Source organism: Oxyura jamaicensis, chromosome 7 (assembly GCF_011077185.1).
Source record: "Oxyura jamaicensis isolate SHBP4307 breed ruddy duck chromosome 7, BPBGC_Ojam_1.0, whole genome shotgun sequence".
In the NCBI taxonomy this organism is placed as follows: domain Eukaryota; kingdom Metazoa; phylum Chordata; class Aves; order Anseriformes; family Anatidae; genus Oxyura; species Oxyura jamaicensis.
The window spans coordinates 26,456,763-26,472,927 of record NC_048899.1 but is presented as its reverse complement, the minus strand read 5'-3'; the positions used below and the strand labels follow the sequence as shown (position 1 = coordinate 26,472,927).

Sequence of the window (16,165 nt, the reverse complement as noted above, 5' to 3'; positions counted from 1 at the left end):
TGACATGTATGGACCAACATCTAGTCAAATATAATTTCCAACATTTACTGTTATCAGAATTCTTTTGTGTCTTCATGAAGGTTTCCCATTCCTTTTTTATTCAGTTTAAAATTCTCAGGAGTAATTTTTTTGCAGGAAAATATATAACTATGTTGCCCTTCACTTGAAAGGATGAATAACCTGTGCTGGCCAGAGCTGAATGTATAAATACACAGGTAGCTAAAAAGCTCTGGATGACCTTCGTAAATCAATGTCTAAATAATTTAGAGTTGCCTTGAAAATTCATTCTGCAAATGTTGGCAATCATCATATTTTTCCCTCTCCACAAAACTGTGTTTTGAAAAGGTACTTACCAATAATAATAAAAAATGCTTTTTACTTTCAGTTGCACTGAAAAGTGTCACACGATATTATTTTTATGATTTTCTAAAAGTTGACATTAAGCAAAAACATCTCTCAAAATATTGTTAGGATCTTTTCAAATGCACTGTTTCCCTAAATTGAAAAAAAAAACTACCCTCAATATTTGTGTTCTAGAAAAATGGCTAATTTTTTAAAAACTGAAATGGAAAATGTGCACATTTTTTAGGGAAATGTTCCATTTCCCACTCCATTGTCACACTTCTTGAAAGATGTTTCATCCCTGGTTTTAAATCACTGAGACAATACAGATCTTATTTTTTCATTTTTGTTTCTGAAAATGTGCACCTGGGCCCTGTTTCCCTTTAATTACATAGAGCCAAATTCAGCAGGATGGAATTTGATGTACAGCTGCCTTAGGTTTTCATACTTGCAACAACTTGAAATGCTGTTCTCTCATAACGAGAGTCTTACCCAGCTAAGAGTTTACTGCGGCTAGCCTAGTTAAATACAGAGGACTAGTCACGTGAGTACCTGTGCTTTTTAGAGGGATCTTATAGTATGACTCAGTGCTACAGCTTGCTGATAACGAAAGGGGCATTGTCCTATTTCTGGCTTTTGGGAGTGTACTTCCCTCCCCTCACATTGCTCAACCTAGGGATGAGAGGATTCGTCTCGTTGAACCAGCAGAGAGCTACCCAGGCTTGTCCAAAAGTCACTGTATTTTGGCTTGTTTGGTAAGCTGGGCTGGCCAAGGGAGGAGCACTGGCGTCATTCAAGGACAAGGACATGGGTGTGAGTGAAAGAAAGAATGGAAGCACCTGTTTTTGGTGGAGGTCTTCTCTTTAGGTTTAGCTGTAACCTGTAACTTCATTCTTCATGGGTTTTGGATTTGCTGCTAGTATCAGTGGGCTGTTGCCATAAATAGTTAAATTATTTAATAACAACTTTTAATGTGGTTTGTGAGGAGGAAGGCATGTATCCTTGCTGGTATTTAGAAACTGACATTCAAACTAAGTTAATGGGAACTAATGCTAACTGCCCTTTCGAGCCTTTAAAAATGTTCTCCTTAATTCTTAAGTATAAAGCAATATAATGAAAGATGAATCATCTATGTAATACAAACTATACAGTTAAGCTTTTATTCCAAAAGGACTAATAAAGGAAATGATCTATATTGCACATAACCAGAGAACATTTTTATTAATCTACAGTACAGTGCTTGAAGATCTAAAACAGAAATAGAAGTTTCTGCTGTTCTATCTTCGGTAATGATGTTAACACTCAACTGAAAAATGCATGTTATGAATACCATTTTTACAAATGTTTCAATGCTGCACATATTTCAGAGGGGAATATGTTCAAGAGGGGAATAAAACCAAAGTTCTTTTGAAATATGCCTGTGTGTATATATATATATATATATATATATTTTAAATTGAAAAATTTAACTCTATCACTTCCACTAAGCTTTTCAAATAAATGTGGGAGGACAGCTGAATTGACTTGAGTTTGCACTCCTATTTGTAGATCAAAAGCCAAAAAATAGCGTGGGAGCACTTCATTAGAATGCTTTTGTCTGTTTTTAAGATCTAAATTTCAGGAACTGACTTGTGATCTAATTGATTTTCTTATTGCAGGAAACATTTTAAGTGACATGTACTTTAGATATTTATTTTTAGCAAAAGTTAAGTGTGTAAATACAGTGAATTTTATAGTTTGTAAACACAAAATAGGTTAAGAGTGATAGAACCTTTGGGAGAAAGAAAAAAGTAATGTATAAAACTTGAACTTGCTTGTTCTATGTACAGTTGCTTTTCAAGAATAAGGTAGTAACATGGCTAAACATATACTTCCAATGTATTCCACCACAGTAAATTTTTGAGATTCTCAAAATATATGCATACATTCAGGTCTTAAACCCCGATTTTCTTCAAGCAGTTTATTTAGTTTACCTGGAATCCTTGAAGTATTGTCAATATCTAATGATTTTACTTTTATTTTGATACTTAGATCTCAAGAAACTCCTATAGATGGGCAGCCTCCTGCGTTACCACCCAAACAATTTAAAAAGAACAGTTGGAACCAAATTCATCATTCACACTCACAGCAGGAACTGGATAACCATATTAATGAAACATTTGATGTTCCTGCATCACCTGAAAAGTCCACAGTAAGTTTTTAGGTCTAGTTTAATTATTTTGCTTTTTTTACTGAAAGATAGTTTACTTTTCTTTAGCTAAATTCCGATACGTTTCAGGGAATTGCCACACTTGTACATTACATTGCAGCATTTCCATTATACATACCTTCTCTTTCCTCGCTACTACTACTTTTTCTACCTGCTGGAGTAGTCCTTTGTCTGCTGTCACCAAATGACTACACTGGGATAGGTATGCAAAACATGTTAGAGAGATCTTTTTCATTACTCAGCTTTTCATCACTTGCAGAAACTTTTAACTTCTTCAGAAGTCACTGTCGGTTTTAAAGAAGACTTTGTAGATAACTACTGCTGGTATGAAAAATTGTGTTTAACCTAGCTTTTGTCAAAAAGCTGAACCTAAAAATTCCTACTAGCATCTGGAGTAGTTTTGTCAGGATTGGATTTTTGAATCCATGGTAGCATTTCTGATTAGAATTTCCAAGAAAGAGCCACTACCAAGAGACTTGGGACAAGGAACGTAAACATCGAAGCTGAAGTTCTTTTTTCTTTGTTGAGCGTGTGCTAGATGAGTAATATAATCAGTTGTTTATTGTCTGTCTGAGGTGAGAAGTCACTGACCATTTTTGTGATTTTTGTCCTTAGAAAATTTTTCAAATGGTTTTTGGCTTGATACGGATGTGGGACAAGAAATGTTTTTCAGAATGGGAAAACTCCTTAACATCCAGATGTAACAAATACTGTATAAACAGTTTCACCAACCTCAGACATTCAAAATTGTGAGTCAGCTCCCAAAATTGATATTTTAGAAATGTTTTTGGTTTATTTGCATTCTGAACTCTAAACCTAGGGTGTTCTCTCAGGCCTTGTTATAAAGTTAAGATTCCATTAAAACCCATATTTAATTTCATAGCTGGGGTTTTAATAAAAGACAAAATTGAAACTTTTTAAATTTATGAGCATTTTGGGAATGTCATAAAAAGTTTGCCTTAATTAAATCATGAAGCAGTATTTTTAACAACTCAGTCTTCTGCTGGTGCTTACCCAAGTCATAGCAAAGTTCTGTTCTGAAAAATAACACTACTCATCAAGTCTTTCTGCATTTGCTTATCTGTACCAAATTGACAAAAATAACTTTCAGTTGTTTTTTTTAAACTCCTTTTAGTTCTCACGCAGCTGTGTTGTTTTTTGCAGAATAAGATTCTTTTTCCTGTGTGCATTGTCAGTGTGATTGTTTGCTCTGGTCCAATGAGTTACATTTACTCAGCCCTACTTACGGCAGTACACTGTTGTAATTGAAGATGTAATTTGGTCTGCTGATTGCTTTTTATTTTGGGTACTAGAAAAGAAACACAGTATGGCTCCTACATTTTTCAAGATTGCTTTTCTGATCAGAATGCACTTCAGGTTTCTGTACTGTTAAAGTCTCTTCTGTTGCTCCATCTCAAATGGAAAACTCTGATAATTTTGCCTTCCTTAAGCTGTCAAATTTCCTTTGTCTGTTTACATATGGAGAGTTCATTTAGAATGGTGGTAGGACAGGTATGGAAATGACAGCTTTATGCCAGCCTTCCTTAAGCATCCAGTCAGAATATCCAGAAGTATTTGAAAACAGGTGTGGCCAGGAGTTTCTGCAGACAGACAAATTGACTGATGATACACAGTGCTCTCTTTGGGTTTTTCATTATAAACTGCTCTTCAAAATTGCCTGTTAGAGTAGGAAATAATTAGCCCCCCCCTTTTTTTTTTAATCTGGCAAAAGGAATAGCACAGAACTTGCCAAACTCTGCGTGTGAGGCCTTGCTTATTGTTCATGCTGCCCAGGACCATTCGCCTGGTTGCCTGTGCCAGTGTACATTGGCAAAAATTATATGCTCCCTTCCTTCTCATCAACATATCTTATGCTTACTCTCATGTTTGCTTTCCTCTCCTTCCCCCAAAGTTTTCTTCTTTTCACTACTAAGAATGTGGTTGTGGTGGGGTGGGGGTGGTTTGGCTTTAATGAGGAGCTTAAAACACATGACACTGAGTTGTCTTTTTTTTTTTTTTTTTTTTTTTCTCTCCCCAGTTCTTATGAGCCAAGTTTAGCAACCTTTTTACCTATTGAACCTGCACATTTTGAACTTTCATACCTAATAGGAACATTTGATTTTCCTAATAAATGGATTTGTTTCTTCCTTTCTGAATATGACTCTCATGCTTTGGGCTTTATTTGGTATCATTAAAAATACTGTTGAAATAAATTTATTTAATATTACTTCACATCCTCACCACATATATACTAGGTGATATTCAGCCTGTGAAATTAATATTAATGTGAAACAAACTAAAATTCATTTCAATGGCAATAAGTTGATTTTGCCACATTACAAAATAGTATTCCCCAGTTTGTTGGTGGTTCCTGTGACAGTGTTCTGATCAGAATAATAATAAATAAATAGCCTGTTTGAATTGTCAGAGCTTGACAGAACTCATACTACATTATGCACAAAATAGGACAGGGGATATGGAACCAAGGTTTTGTTGCCAAACTTGTCTCAGCTTACTGCTACCATATTGCACTTAATAGGGGGGAAAAATGTGTGTATTAACTTACCTCATTTTTTATCACGTTCCATTCTTACTGTGGGCTCTTCACTGCAGTCTAGATTAAAATAATTTAAAATGTTTCAGTTTGTTAATTTGTTTCTCTTAAGACTGCTTTAAGCCAATTAGCTTGTTTTAGTGCCGTTTCTTACTTTGAGCTTGCTTTGACAGAACACACTTCAAAATTTAATTACATCCAAGACTTTTAAGTGTATAATTGTTTTTCCTTCTATGTAAAATTCATGAGATAAGACATTTGCCTTATTGTTGTTTTCTTGAGTGTCCAGTAGCAATTTCTTAATGAGGAAAATGCAAAGTTATTGCATACAATATCCACAGAGGCTATAATAACTGTGAACGAATAATATATATACATATTTTTTCTTTTTACTAGCCCAATGGTGGTATCCCCCATGACAATCTTGTTATGATCAGAATGAAACCAGATGAAAATGGAAGGTTTGGCTTCAATGTCAAGGTACAGTAACTATTCCTTTTGTGTCTGTTAAGTTGTTTTTCTGTTATTTATGGTTTATAACTTATGTAATTTTTTTTAAAGGGTGGATATGATCAGAAGATGCCCGTAATAGTGTCCAGGGTAGCTCCGGGAACACCTGTAAGTTATCAAAAATCAAGCTGTTTGAAATATCTGTGTAGCTTGAAGTATGTGCTCAAAACCAGTAACTATTTCTTAGCTGTCTATGAAACAAGCATGTCCTGGCATTATCCTAATAAAGCAAATGATGTGCAGAAAGGATTTGGTGGGGCTATATAACACTGGGGAAAAAAAAGTTCAATCAAAAATATTTCTTAATGAAACTAGATTTAGTTCCTGAAAATTATGGATTTGCAGACGTTCAGTATGCACTGTTTCTTGAGCTGTCATCCTAAAAATACATTTACTTGATTCTTTTTTAATATAGGAATTCATACAATTTATATGGAGTCTTCTATTTGCTTAAGAACAACTAAAACGGCAAACACCTCTTACTTTAGTGACAGATGTAGCTGAATAAAGCCAAGACTTAGATTAAAATCAGACATCATGAATCATTCATTAGGTCTGATTGTCTGTTGTTAGTGGTGTTTAGTGTCTATCAATAGTGTCTTCAAACTAGGCACAATATTTTGTCAGTTGATTGCCAGAAATACTGACCTGGTATTCAGCTGACTGAAGTCAGCTCTGTTTACACCTTTTACAGTAGAGTGAACCATTTCTTTGCTAACAGTTAAGAAATACAGCATTTTTTCCCGTATTTTTCCTGTTGAGATCTGTGCTAAGAACAATGTTCTTACCCATGTAAATTATTATCCCTAAAATATTTAATAATATAAATAATTTTGGCTAAAAGCTTTAAATAGCCAGTCTCCAAGGAAAAGATAATTTGTGATGGCATGTGCTCTTTCATTTTGCAGCTATGGTTGACCTGTGGCAGAATAATTATTCTTCTTTCTGGGATTACTTAGGCTTGTGCATTGTCTTTGGTTATTATCTTACTCTTGTTGTTACAAATGTAATGTTTCATACCTGAAGTATTTAAGCCTCTGAAATTGATTTAGACAATTACTCCCTTCCCTTCAAAGATAAGAACGTTCTGCTTTTTAGTTGCCTGTACAAAATTTGATTGAAACAGAGAAGCTCAGCCAAGCTTTCTACTTCAACCAGAGGAGTGGAGTAACAGCTGCTGAAAGACATGACAATGACAGTCACCTCCCAGTGACAAATTGATTTGTTCATATGAATGGCACTGTCTCATATATTGAGCAACACTCAGATTTATCATTTGAATACAATGCAGCAACCATAGCAACTTGGCTGTTAGGATTCAAGTCCCAGAGTGTAGTTACTTTCAGTTGCTATTTTAAGGTGACAAGTTGGAAATGGCTCATTTTACAGATTTTATTTTTCTATGTGTTGCAGGCTGATCTTTGCGTCCCTCGTTTGAATGAAGGAGACCAGGTTGTACTGATCAACGGCAGGGATATAGCAGAACATACCCACGATCAAGTTGTTATGTTTATTAAAGCTAGCTGTGAGAGACACTCAGGGGAACTTGTGCTCCTAGTTCGACCCAATGGTGAGTGATTTGTACATAATGAAAAATTATATAAATAAATCAAAAAGCACTTTGTCTTTATTTTCTAATCTTAATTTTTTGTCCTCTGATAGAATGCTTATCTTTTAAGAAGTAACTCCCTTCCTTGAAAAGGACTTGCACCAATACAGCCTATTGAACTAGGTATTGGGAATAAATATGGAAGCCAGAGATCGCGTATTTCTAACAGACAGCTGAAGTAAATTTTGTTCTCACTCTCATTGATTAAGGAAAAAAAGTCCAGAAAACCATCTGTATATTGAATGCAGTTTCTGAGGTTACTGTAATTCCCTTGAAGAAAAACACAAAACAAGAACCAAGTGTTTGGAAGCCTTTGGAGTTACATATATGCAAAATCCTCCCATATGTTTTAAGAACAATTCAAAATGACTGGTAACATTTATGCTTGATGCAGAAAGTGCTAAAAATGCAGTTGAAAAAGTTGAAAAGTTGAAAAAATGCAGTTGAAAGAAGTGTTTGCAATATACTCATAATGTAAACTGTTGGTATTGCCAGCAGATGGTCACTGGAGTTAATTCTGCTCTACATCCCAATTATAATACAGTTGCACAGGAAAGGAAAATGAAAAAACATGTTCAATCAGAATAATTGAAATTACTTCACGAGACTATGTCAAACACCTCATAGACGATATTTCCTGTATTCACCGATCCTACTTGTGCTCGTGTTCTGTGTGCAAGCTTTTTTTTGGTTTTTATGTTTACTTTCTTTTTCATGTAAAATTGTTTGTTTGTTTACAAGGTACTAAATTGGTATCCCCTTATGTGTTGATCATCTTTGTGTTCTGGATAAAAACATTTGAGTTGTAGAAGTGAGGAGCTGCCAGTTTCCTCCTTCATGATTATGCAATTTCAACTAAAGAGAGGCTTTCTAACAGCATGTTTGTTATGTATAGTAGATGATGCATATTATTTTTCAGTTTGTTTATAAGCAGGGTACACATACAGCATTGATAGTGTTATAATGGCATATATTAGTGCCATTTTCTCTGGTGGTCTGCATGTCTTGCCCTAATCACCAAAGCCTGAAAGAACAAATCAGTACAAAATGAAATAAAAGTAAAAATGTAAATGTACCTGTAGTACCTTCAGAGGCATTATGTGGGAATTTGAGATGAGGGAGAACACCAGACAAGGTACGGCCTAACATGAGGTTTAATCAAAATGTGAACAGTCAGTGATGTGCTTTTGCTTAAAATGACTATTAAAGCCAAAAATAGTTTTGTCATGGGTGCTCGTAATCAGTAAAGGCTACTTGCCCTTGATGATGGAGATTAAAATCAATGTGTTAAATGTGGATTTTTCTACAGGAGAAATGCCTTTTTAGTTGATTTAAATAAGTGACTTAAAGTTAACTTTACTTGCCAAAGAGCATGTCTGGTTAGAGCTTTTATACTTTTATTTTTTATAGCTGTCTATGATGTTGTGGAAGAGAAGCTGGAGAGCGAGCCTGACTTCCAGTACATCCCTGAGAAATCTCCACTTGATGGTGTCCATCAAGATGATAATGCTCTGAGGGAATCCATGATTCAGCTAGCAGAGGGGCTTATCACTGGAACTGTTCTGGCTCAGTTTGATGTGAGTACTGTCACCTGTAGCTGTGTGTAAGTTTCAAGTCTTTTGGGATAGTAATCATTGTAAACAAAATCATTTTAAACATTTTAATTCTTTACTTAAATTTCAGTACCATCAGCAATTTTGAGTAAAACAAATGACTTAACACTCGAAAGAATTGGAAAACAAAACAAAAAACAAACAAACAAAAAACTCCTGTAGAGAAACACTACATGTCCAAAGTTATGGCATAGAATAACCAATACAAATACTACTACTAAATGTTGTTTCAGTTTTAAATAGCCTTATTGATTGCTTGCAACTTCTTATGATTATCAGGGCCTATTTTAATAAACTTTTATAGTGGTGATGACAAAAATCCATACCAAAAATTTGTGTTCTTTACTCAGACCTTCATTACTAATTAAAGTTAATGTAGGAGCTGAATGACAGCTAAACTGTTGACATTTTATGGACAATTTCATTGAGGGAATATAAAATTACCAATGGAAAATACAGCCCTACTAAGAATGTGTAACAAATTACTTTATAAATAGTTATTTTTTTGGCATATTTGAAAAGAACAGTGCATTTCTTTTGATGTCCATAGCTGTTGATAGCTATAGTCTTTCTTTAGCACTAACCTGTGCTCTGGTACTCCATTTTCCTTAATGCATGAGGTCAAGTGACTTAAAGCAAGAAGCAGTAATTTATAAAACATGGCCGTGTGAATTCCTCACCAACAGACCTAACTAAGGTTATGTATCACAATGTATATTTATAAAACATGCTATTTGAGACTTCTGGTAAAATGTACTTATTTATACATAGAATAGTACCCATATTTTGCAATATATGGACCTTGTATGTTGTACTGCATAGGTTTAGACTGGGAGCTCTTCCAGGGAAAGTTATGGCTTTGTAATACTCAGTGTTACATAAATGGCTGTGGTGTGTGTGTTTGGGTCAAGAAACGTATGGGGGTACTGATGCGTAACTCCCAGGTCTTCATTTAGCTGTTTCATTACCACAGGATGTCAAATTTGTGCATGGAATGTGTGTAGTCACCATGTTTTATGCTGGGAGGGCAAGTGAAAGATTGTGTTCTCTGGTTGAAAAGTGATTTCAAAGCTCTACTTACACATCTCTTACTCTGGTTTAGGGCCTCCTCTCTGTCAATTTACTTAGGAGTTCACTTTAAAACAAATTATTTAAATGATTCAGATTTTAAGTTTTTAAAGTGCTTTTTATTGAACCTGGATGATATCACTGGTACTGTTTGCAGCACAATGGTTATGGCAGTGAGTGACTAAGGCATGACAGGACAGAAACCTCTCAAAGGAGATACTGTGCAAGAAAAGCACAGGGGTAGCCCAGGATTCATTGTACATCTAATCAAATGCAGGAAGATATCTGACAAAAAAAAAAAAAAAAAAAAGAAAAAGCTCTGAAACAACTTCATTGTAGGTAGAGAGCTATACACAACACCATCTGTTTGCCCCAAACCGCCATGTGGAATGTCAGTATCTGCCAATTCCCTTAACATTATATAATACTGACTTCACTGGATTAGTGTTCTTATGGAAGTCTGAAATTTAACAGTCAGTTTGTCTTTAAGCAAATTGTGATGATGTCTCGATTATTTTAAATGATCCCATAAAATATTTGATAGGGCTTTCATATGAAAAGTATTTCCATATTTGTTGAAACTATCTTTGTTCAGTAAATGATGTTATAAAAAGTATCTCTATGCATATACTAACAGGTATTTTATATCTCCTATGGTCTTGACCATCTTTTTTGTCTTTAGCAATTGTATAGGAAAAAACCTGGAATGACAATGTCTTGTGCCAGATTACCTCAAAACATTTCCAAAAATAGATACAGAGACATTTCGCCTTGTAAGTATATGTGTATATTTGTGTTCTAAAAGTATTTTACCCTGGTTAGTAAATAAGTAACATCTTTCTATTTTTTTTTTCAGATGATGCTACACGGGTTATTTTAAAAAGTAATGAAGATTACATCAATGCAAATTACATAAATGTGAGTGCTGTTTTTAAAAATAGTTTCTGACATTAAGTAATTTTGCAGTTTTGCAACGGAGAACTCAAGTGAAAAAAAATAAATTTAAATTCATGTGAATCTAGTCAAGGTTAGAACGTCTGGGTAAGCCTGTAATCAGATGGTTCGAAATTTACTTTAGGTTTGCTTAATTGCAGGTAATTTTATAAAAGAAACAAGAAAAAAAAAAATCACTAGGAGAAAGTAGTAGCCCTTTACCAGAGGAACACATTATTCTTTTTTGATTACTAATGTGGCAGTAGTGACTAAGTTACAGTAAATAGAATTCATGTAATGATGCTTTTTTATTAGTCACTAAACATTGTCTGATGTGTAACTTACAGAAATTAATTCTCACGGTGAATGCAAGCATTAAAATAATGATTTTATCTTCTCTTAGATGGAAATCCCTTCTTCCACTATAATAAACCAGTACATTGCTTGTCAAGGTCCATTGCCAAACACTTGTCCTGATTTTTGGCAGATGACTTGGGAACAAGGCTCATCTATGGTTGTAATGTTAACAACTCAAGTTGAACGGGGTAGAGTAAGTACAAGGTTTTCTTAAATACCATTTACATAAAAAAAAATATCTGTTGATGATTCCCATTTATAAGATCTGAGGAAGATACTGTTACAACAGGTAGTGCAACTGTTTTCATAAGGCCAGTGCATTCTTAGTCCTGTTGTAGAGATGAATCTTACATTTTAAACCTTTTGATATTCTTAGTGTAGCTAATATTAAAACTTGGTTCAGGGTTGAAAAACATTTAAATCCCCATGTATTTTGCAAAATATTTTTGGCTTATTGGTTTGACTTGTCAAACTGGAATTTACGTTCATGAGACTTCTCTAATCTTCAAATGAAGAAACTCCAAAAAATTGAGTCAGTTTTTGTAATTAGTTCTTTGATATGTAGAGATGAATTTTTAAGGCAGCCTGAAGTAGCTTTGTAGTGTTGAGATAATGTGCCTGGATGGCTGTCTTTAAGAGAATCCTTAATAAACTTGAAATCTAAAATTCTTCATAAAATGTTCTTCTGAGGCTATAAACATTTGTTTAATTGTGTGAAAAAATCATTGTCCTTTTAGTCTTTTTTGTGCAAAAACTTGCCGAAGTAGAAACTTATGAATTGCTGAAAATAACTGTTCGTGGTTCTGTCCAAGGCTTTATTTATTTATTTTTTTTTTAAAAAAGCAATAGTTTATTAGCATAATTTGTTGCGCAGCTTTGTCCTTTGGAGACAAGCAAAACAATAAAATCTAGTCATATGAACGGTTTAATTCCAGAGTTATCAGGTCTGGAGCATTCACAGTAGCACTGGATGATCAAGTGTGTGGACAGAAATGACATACTAGAATAATAGTTTAGTGGAATTTCTCACAATTCATGATTTCTTTTGAAAATGGATTTATGGAACATTGTAGGTGTTCTGATCAACTCAGACTATATTTCAGCTCTCTGTATATATTGTAACTTAGTAATAACCATGTATTTCTTGGGAGGTGAGGCCTCTAAATGTAATTAAAATAATTGAAGGGGAGTTGCGGTGTTTTTAAACCTTTTTTCAGTGACTCAACATTAGCATGATGCTGCCTGCTCCCATATAAATATGATTAGAGGGAATTTCAGTACAAGTGCCCTTTTCATTTGAGTTTTCTTTACAAATCTGCTACAAACAGACTTGCAATAGCAGTTCTGAGGTTCCCCCACCCCACTCAATAATGATATTTGTGGAGCTCTTTAGAGAGCTGCTAAATAATTAAGTAAAAGACTTATCTGTCTTATACCCATAGGCAGACTCCCTGCTCTAAAGCTGATCATGAGGCTACTGACATCACTATCCCACTGCATGCCGGGATGTCTCAGTGGAGCAGGAAGTCTGCAAATCTGGCTGCTCTTAAAGAATTGCCAGGTGGGTTGGAAAAACAAAAGTACACTTGAGCTGAAATGACCTCTATAATTAGGCCATTAAGCAATATATCTAAAAATCTTAGTTTTTAGAGTTATCATTCACACTGATGACTTTATCAAGAGTCTTTGAAGCCCACCATCTGCATTCCCCTAATGTCTGAAATGGTTTAGCAGCTTTTTTGTTGCGTATCTCCTTTCTTTTTTTAATATGTTCTTTTTCCATATACATGTGCTTTAAGAAGATTACATTAAGTTTTTAGAGGTCAGAAATATTTATAAAGCAGCATTTTTGTCACTCAAATGTAAAGATGAAATATTTTATAAATACAATTTAAAGACAAATTGTAGCAAAAGATAAAGGCAACCATCCTCAATTTACACTAACACTGAGCTGGTGCTCTGCGGCACATTATTTGATATGCAGTTAATTAAGTAAAACAGTCTCTTCGGTAAGTAAACTAATAGTAATTACAAAGTGATCAAAATATTCTTTACTGAACAAAGGAATAAGCAACTAGAGAGATTGAAAATAATATTTTGAATTCAAACACAAACATCTTTAAAAATGTGTTGACTTTAGGTTAAATGCCATCAATACTGGCCAGAGCCATCAGGAAGCTCATCATATGGGAATTTCCAGATTACCTGCCATTCAGAAGAAGGAAATCCTGCTTATGTGTTTCGAGAAATGACGTTGACTAATCTGGAGGTAAAATAATTTTATATAAATATACATATACATATACGCATGCATATAAAGTATTAATCTGTGGGATCCTCACAGACTAGCTGAAACTACCTAATCAGGCTTTTTTAAATCTTGATGACATATCCATGTAAATAGAACTGTTTATTTCTAGAAACATTTAGAAAACTAGTCTTATTGCAATGTTTTTACCTTGTATAAGTTCTCCTGTTAGTATGATAACCATTTATAAGCAAAATATCACAAGGATTTGGTTTCCATAATAATATTAATTGGTTTAGAATCACATAAAAAATGTATTATTTATCTTAAAGACTTCTATTGCTGTCTTTCAAGACCTGGACAAAGAAAAAGAGTAATTAAAAGTTGAGAAACTTGTTATTCCCTTGATGCTTTCAAAACATCAAACAGAAGCAGTGTTTGAGTATTGCTAGTGAAAATCCACCTTATTGGTGGCAAAAAGTTGTTAATAATTCCATCTTGGAGATGGAAGATAAATCCTGCTGAGAGAAGCATGAATTGGGATCAGCAATGAGATGTAAACCAGGACCTGCCAGACTGAACATTCATAGCATGGAGTTTGAGGGAATGTGTAGATTCCAGAGCTTCGCCAGTTAGCATTTCAGTCTCAGAAATGTTTGGAAATGGTTATCTGGAATTTAGTTCATGTACTTGTCTCTCACTGCATGGATTTCCAGATGAGATGCCAATTTTATAGAACTTCCTTTTAGTCAATTTGCAGTTAAAATTCCTTTCCTGTGTGCTGTTGAGACAATTGCTCATTTATTATCAGTAGTGGAAGTAAATGATTTCATGCCCAAGGGTTATTTAACGTACTGTAACTTCTGTTCTTTGAAATGCTGCTTTTGCTCCGATTGCACGGCCTGCCCCCTCTGCTCACCAGAGGCATGTGATACATTTGTGACATTTGAGCGAGGGGGTGGGAGGGAGTTGAAAACCAAGTCATTCTGCATCTTGTGAAGTAAGCTGGATAAAATCAGAGGTGCAGTTAAATCCAACACAATGCTGGTGTTCACATAAAGTCTGAAGGAAGGCTTCATGCCTGGAAGTCCTGTCTTCCCCTCTCTCTACTCCTGTGCTGCCATTTGATCCAGCAAGATGGTACCTCTTTCTGTTAAATTTGTTTTGTTAAAGATTTGGCTACCTTCTTGTACATCTAGTGTTTAGATAGACTGTTTGTATCCTTGAACTGTTTTTGGTATTACATGGAGTGCCATTTTCTAACCTGACATTTTTATTTTTAACAAAAACAATATGTAATTGTAAAATCCACAATGAGCAAAAATTAACAACTGAAAGTTTCCAGAAGCTACATCTATTATAGGCACAAGTTGATGTAAACGTACCATTGATTTTTATTTGTTTGTTTTCCCCTCCATGGAAGCTGAGTTACCCTTCAATAAATCTTATGTTTCTGATTAGAAAGAGGAAAGCCGCCAACTGACCCAAATTCAGTATATAGCATGGCCTGATCATGGGGTTCCTGATGATTCCAGTGATTTCCTAGATTTTGTGTGTCTTGTGCGAAAGAAGCGGGCTGGCAGAGAAGAACCTGTTGTTGTTCATTGCAGGTATCCCTTTTTTTCCCCTCCAATTTTGCTAAATCACAAAATTGAACTTATTTATTATTAAATAGTATTTCTGTGCTTTGTTGTTCAAATAAGCATTTAACTGTGTCCACAGATTACAGGAGAACTCTACCTTTTAAATTAAACAGTTCCTTTTTCTTAAAGTTGTAATCACTTTCAATAAGCAGAATTTTGGGTATCTACATCCATGAATCCTGGTGGGGATTGATTTGTTTAAGTTAAATGCTTGTGCTAGTGGTCTATGTAATTCAAGGAGATGGCAAAAGATACCTACGAAGCTTGCTTAAGATGACTACTTTTTTATGACTTTGTGTATCAGAAATAGTATTTAATTGGTTTGGCTATCTCTTCTGCTTTGTGTTGGTCAGGGTAAATCTTCTGAATTAGGGAAAACCAATTGGCACTGCTAGAATTCCAGCGTCTCAAAATTATATTTTTCTTCAACTTCATTATTGCTATATGTTGGTTGATATGGTTCTGAACCAACGGTTTCATTAACACAGTACTAAGCGTGTAAGTCTACAGAGACACTGGAGTTTAGGAACAATTTCATTCTCAGTGAGGTATCAGCTTGGCTCCACTCTGATAATTTCAGTATCAACATTTAAAACAGTTTCATGTCTCAGAAAAAAAGGAGAGAATACCACAGTATGGCTGTTGGGAAATATAACTGAATTTCACTAGCGAGGTCAAGCTGAAGGAGCCCAGGGGTTCTTCCGCATGGTGTTTGCACGCTATTTTTACTAGCTGCTCCCTCCATATAAGGGGACTAGACATTACAGCACCAAAATGGTGTAGTTTGGTTTTAGACCCGAGGCACCAGTTTTAGTATGGGGAATCCAAGTACCTAATAGAGAAGACTCCTCTATCATACAATAGTAGTTTAAAATAATAATAATAAAAAAGTAAAGCAACAAAAATCCAAAGAATAGGGAAGGTTTTTGTTATGTAGAGCTACTTTAAAACACTCGTTTTCAAGTTGTGTTCATCACTATTGCTTCTCTGATTACATTTAGTTCTCAGTGCTACTAACAAGTTTTCTGACTGAACTGAGAGTAGTTAAACAATTTATAATCCATATAGCCTGAACACAG

The 16,165-nt window shown here is 34.7% G+C and overlaps 1 protein-coding gene across 4 annotated transcripts in view; it reads left to right on the top strand.

The window, feature by feature from the left end:
- Positions 1–16,165, top strand: part of PTPN4 (protein tyrosine phosphatase non-receptor type 4) — an 84,821-nt gene that overhangs the window by 59,621 nt on the left and 9,035 nt on the right. For all 4 annotated transcript variants that reach the window (XM_035331992.1, XM_035331988.1, XM_035331989.1 and 1 more), the window contains 10 exons: positions 2,374–2,533; positions 5,502–5,585; positions 5,667–5,723; positions 7,029–7,185; positions 8,635–8,801; positions 10,588–10,678; positions 10,762–10,823; positions 11,242–11,388; positions 13,336–13,464; positions 14,905–15,053. In XM_035331992.1, the coding sequence (XP_035187883.1) occupies positions 2,374–2,533; positions 5,502–5,585; positions 5,667–5,723; positions 7,029–7,185; positions 8,635–8,801; positions 10,588–10,678; positions 10,762–10,823; positions 11,242–11,388; positions 13,336–13,464; positions 14,905–15,053 (1,203 nt within the window). The remainder of the gene's footprint in view (positions 1–2,373; positions 2,534–5,501; positions 5,586–5,666; positions 5,724–7,028; positions 7,186–8,634; positions 8,802–10,587; positions 10,679–10,761; positions 10,824–11,241; positions 11,389–13,335; positions 13,465–14,904; positions 15,054–16,165) is intronic.